A 5,408-nucleotide genomic window follows, 5' to 3' on the forward strand; every position below is an offset into this window, starting at 1 on the left:
TATTGAGTCAGAACTATATAAAGCTACTACCCTTAGACAACATTTGAAGTTGTAATGTAGAGAAATCCTCTACCTTTTTTCTCTTTAAGAAAAAGTGAACTTGGAATGTGCCATCGAATACTCCCTCCGTTCACAAATATAATATGTTTTGAATATTTCAATATGAAATATATATAAACTGAAATGATTGAACAAGCACACTAAAACATGTCTATATACATACCATTTAGAAACTAGGGAGGGACTACAAACTTGTGTCCTTAGCATGGTTTATTATTGTGTTATCAAAATGGCGACTAATCTGCGCCGGCCCAACCGTTCGGCCGGTCGCGTCGGAGCCATCGGATTTGAGCCGCGTGGGCCATTGGATCTAGCAAAAAATAAACTGTTTGCCTCCCGCAGCTTCTTCTTCCTCTCGCTGGAATCGCATCTCCCGCTCGGTGCGTGCCTCATCTCCCCTCCGGTGGCCGTCCTCGTTGCCAGTCCCCACCCACACCGGCCGTCCTCATCGCCGGTCCCCATCCTTGCCGACCGTCCTCGTCATCGGTCCTCACCTTCGCCGGCCGTCCTCGTCGCCGCCTTGACCCATGAAACAGCCGCACCTGCGGTTGTGCGGTTGCGGCTCTCAGCACCGATGGGTGTAGCTCAGGTTGTAGCTCCGTCGCCGCCCCTCGCCGCAGCCCTGCCTCCATGGCCATGCCCAACCATCACTTTCTCCTTCGTCATCCATGTGCAAATATATTTTGCTTCACCCATTGTTCATTTTTGCTACGACCGATGACGGGAATTGCTACAACCATTCATGTCGACAGTCACGGCGGCGACAACGGTTTGCTTCAACCTTCATCGGGTTTTTGTCGGGAGTAGCAACACGTGGCACCGGTTGTAGCTTTTCCCACTGTCGATTGCAGCAAAAAATCGCATGCAGCTCCAACCGGTGAAGGTCGCAGCTCCGGGGAAGGAGTGCCACCATTGCATCAACGGTGAGGTACTGGTTCTAGCTTTTTGTCGCCGGGTTAAAGCTTTTCAAAAGTAGGGTTGAAGCTTTTCATGTCAACGATTGCAACTTTTTTGTTGTGTACTCACGGGTTGAAGCTGCCTACAAAGCCAGTTGAAGTTTTTTATAAAACCGGTTGAAGCTTTCCAAAATGATGGTTGTAGATTTTTTTTTCATAGCGGTGGGTTGAAACTTCTCTACTCCACCGTTTGAAGCCTTTTCAAATACGGGTTGAAGCTTTCACATGAACTATTGAAGCTTTTTTCAATTGTATGGGGGTCCGTCGAAGCTTTTTCAAACTATAGTTGAAGCTTTCGTATATACGATTGTAGCGTTTTTTCAGTGCATGGTGTCTTGTTGAAGCTTTATATACCGCTGGTTGAATCTTTCGAATCGAACAGTCGTAGCTCTTTTGGTCGTCGGTTGCAACATCGGTGGAGGAGCAAAAATGCTTTCAATTTCGTTTGGAAGAAGATGGTTGCAGCAACAGGGAGAGGAGGTCGCGCCGCCGTGCTAGTAGCATCTCCGGTGGACAGTTCCAGCAGCTCTCGGATAGCTTATCCATGGCGGCTTCCAACTCCGGCTCGCCGGGGCGGAAGGAACCTGCAGCCGCGGCAGTGGAAAGAAGTGGGCATGGCACTGATGTTGAAGGTATGGACCTGCGCGGGATTGGGGCTAGCTGGCGGTGAGATCTGAAGGAGGAAGAGGAAGGTCATGGCCACCCCCATGCGTGGACGCAGCTGAGAGAGAATTTAGGAGGAAGGGGATCGAGAGGAAGAAGATAAGGAAGGGGCAGGTGAGTCGCGCGAGGCGTACGATGGCCTCAATCGCGTGGGACCGGCCGAAAGTTTCGGCGGCCGACCCATAGAAACGTTTCCCTATCAAAATCGCTAGTTGAACTCCACTAGGTACTACCTCAGCGATGCTACATCTACGTAAAACACAAACGTGAATTAACGTAAACAGCAACACGGTGAGCTGGGATTGGAGAGAGGGGGGAAGGGGCCCACCCCCGGTTAAAATCAGGGGGGAGAGAATTTTGTTTAGGCAAGTTACGTAAGGTTTCGTAAGTGTTTACGTAGATGTAGCATTATTGGGTACTACCTATACGTTACTTTCTTAAACTCTTGGTACACGATATCAAGCAGTAAAAGGAAAAGACATACTAATGCGTTGCATCTGAACATCACATTAAAATAGAACAGACGCTGACGTTAGGGGATGTTTATCTACTGATTACGAATTATAGTTGCTTTTCTTTTTTCCTTTTGGTGCAGAAAGTATCGTGTCAATTTACATGGTTTAGTGTGAGCCTATCTACAAAGATTCTAAGAAGATCCAGGAACAGGTGCAGGTGGGATCCTGAGCAGCTGCTGCAGCAAGCGGGCTGCAAGGCGCTGCGAGACACCTCCAGCAATACGAGAACCAAACACACGGGCTTCACGCTCTTGTAGCACCTGAGATGTAAAAAATGCTATGAGTTGCAGAGTTGTCAATAGCTGTTGAAATACATATAAAAGGAATGAAGCAGCAGTGTACCTGTACAATTGGCTGCAAAAGACTTGGATCAAAGGTATCAGAGGATCTCAAAAGACCCCATATTCTGAGAACAGTGTCTCGTAGCTCCAACATTTGTTCCCGCTCAACATCACTTATCTTAAATGGTCCAGCTGGATTGCCATTGGATATTAATGGCTTCAAAAATTCTGGAGCTGCGTTGTATGAATCAATCAGTGTTCCGAAGGTGATGGCTTCTGTGACACGAACCGCTTCTTTCACAACTAGCACTCTTAAATTCTCTCCATCTGGACCAAGTAGAAGTTTCAAAACCGGTTGTAGAGCATCCTTCGCTACAAACTCTCTATCCTGGCGTCCTTGAACAAGAAGATTTTCAAGCCTATTCCACCTGCAGCAAAGCAAAAGGTGATTCTCAAGACTATCGTAAGAGGATGGTTGTTGGTACAAGCAATATATAATATGCAGAAGCTAGCAGAATAAGTACTTGCCTGAATTTTTCATCCTTGAAGAGCAGCTCAATCAGAGCATCTCTGAGATATGGATTGGGATCTGTGAGTAATCTTTTAGCAAAGTAAGGATATGAGGCAGCAAGCACCTTAAAATTAGGATCAGCATAGAGCGCCAGACCTTCCAGCACAGTGAGTGATCGCAGTATCAACGCATAGTAGGCCGGTACTAGATTTGAATAGGCAAGAATTATATCACTGTCTCAGCAAAATTGAGATGTAACCTCATAATACTTAAAACAAAGTAAGACTTACCATTGAATGGGTACTGATAAAGAACAGCGCCTAATCCATCAACTATGGTTTTAAAGTTTAGCTCACTCACTGTTGAATCCAAAGCATCATCAAAAAAATTCTTGAGGGCAGGTACGATTGGGGATACATCCACTTCAGGTTTCAGAAAATCAAGTGCATAATAATCACGAGCCATCGCTTCATAATCCCGATTGACCATGTGAACGACATGCCCTATGATGGCTACCCTTGCATCCTCTGGGGTTTCACTCATCATGCCAAAATCAAGAAAAGCAAGCTTCCCTTCAGGTGTTGCCAAAATATTACCAGGATGCGGGTCAGCATGAAAGTAACCATACTCTAGTAGCTGCCTTAGGCTACACTGTATACCAATGTTTACCAAGTCCAGGACCTTCAAGCCTTGGCCTTCAATGGCAGCTTGTTGATTAAGCTTTACACCCTCAATCCATTCCATTGTCAGTACCTTTGCACTTGTGTAATCCCAAAATATATCAGGGACCAATATGTCTTGCTTGTCAGCATATAATTTTTTAAACCTTCGTGCGTTTTGGCCTTCCTGCATTCATTATTTTTTAACACGATTAGTAACGAATAAAAACATACAATCAGGACACATGATAGCATTTGATTCTGCTGACTCAGCAATCTATGTTGTATGTATTCCTCTTGATTCTATTTTACTCATTTTTTTAGCATTTACAGGTACAGTTGATATGTAGGCTATACTTGTATTAATAGAATATACGCAAAGACAAAGTACCTGGACATAATTAAGCTCTTGGAAAACTCTTCGGGCAAATTCATCTATCAGAGCAACTGCATCAGTAGTTATAATGTCGACATACTTATTTATTAGAAAACCAAGTCCCCTCAGTAGGTAAAAATCACGGCCTATGGTATCCTCGATGCCAGGTCTTTGCACCTTGACAGCTACCAACTGCTCAGAGTATTTCAACCGTGCCTTGTAAACTTGACCTAAACTTGCTGCAGCTATCGGTGAAGGTGACATTGCTGAGTACATTGAATCAAGAGGAAAGCCAAGCTCCCTCTCGATACAGGCAAATGCCTCTTCATCTGGAAATGTGGGGAGAGAATCCTGCAAGACAGCTTCGTGTCAACCATTTGGGAAAACATTATAGCAGTGATAGAAGTAATGCCCCAAGGTTATCAGGAAATATCCCCAAATGGTGAAGTCTAGGTGGTACCGGTGACTTCCATATTCGAATCAATAACCATTTTGGAAATCATCTAGCCACTTCAAAACAATAAGAACCGTGTGATGGAAGGAAAACCTGGTGAATGGTTATCGGATTGGACTGAGTAACTAATTATTCACCTCATAAGTAATTAACAGGATAGTAGTGGTCCATTCTTGTTCCTTAAAATAACATGTCTATCTTAAAAGAACTTAAACAGGGATTAACCATATCTGACCGCAAGAAAGCAAGAATTGTTCAGTACTTTCCCAACAATAGTTTCGTATCATGAGCACTGAAAACCGGCAAGAAAGAAGGTCCACCTGCAGCTCGGAGAGCTCCTCGAGATACTCAGTCGGGCAGAGGTCAGGCCGCGTGGACAAACCCTGCCCAATCTTGACGAACGTCGGGCCAAGCCTTGTCAGTACAGTTCGCAGCTCGACCGCCCTGGCACGCCTCTTCGCTGACGAGGACGACTCCCCCCTCTGCTGGTCGAGCAGCAGCTTTAGCCCGAATGCCCCCAGCTTCGAGAGCACCTCCGCCGCTCTCATTGCCACCTAATTACACAGCAGGCAATGCACACCACATATGTCAGATTCTGAGAGCCTCGGCTGCTGCCCTTACATCGAGGTTAAAGTATGCTTGGAGATTGGGTCCAGGATTTGCCTGGAAAGGTTGGGAGCCGTAGCGGGAGGCGAGTAGCTCGGGGGTGTAGACGGTGGCGGCAGCGGCTCGGGTCATGGCGCGGGACTCGGCCTGCAGGTCCTCTGCGCGGTCGCGGGCGAGGGATGGTACTACGGGAGGCGAGGCGCGCGGGGAAGGGCGGGGAGAGAGCTGGATGGAGAGGTCGGGGGACGGGAGCGCCGCAGTGGATGCAGCGCGGAGGAGGGACGGGCGGCGGCGGAGGCGGCGCGGGTACGACGGAAGAGAGAAGGA

At 46.9% G+C, this 5,408-nt stretch overlaps 1 protein-coding gene across 1 annotated transcript; it reads right to left on the minus strand.

Moving 5' to 3' along the window:
- Nucleotides 1-2,211: 2,211 nt before the first annotated feature.
- Nucleotides 2,212-5,408, minus strand: LOC123043508 (protein ACTIVITY OF BC1 COMPLEX KINASE 3, chloroplastic; the record flags this gene model as incomplete). Its single annotated transcript, XM_044465979.1, is given in 7 exon segments — nucleotides 2,212-2,454; nucleotides 2,537-2,903; nucleotides 3,004-3,190; nucleotides 3,277-3,832; nucleotides 4,037-4,372; nucleotides 4,796-5,029; nucleotides 5,139-5,408. Coding segments are annotated over 7 exon segments (2,079 nt in total), but the record flags the coding sequence as incomplete, so codon positions are not given.

This window comes from Triticum aestivum, chromosome 1A (genome assembly GCF_018294505.1).
Source record: "Triticum aestivum cultivar Chinese Spring chromosome 1A, IWGSC CS RefSeq v2.1, whole genome shotgun sequence".
Lineage (NCBI taxonomy): Eukaryota > Viridiplantae > Streptophyta > Magnoliopsida > Poales > Poaceae > Triticum > Triticum aestivum.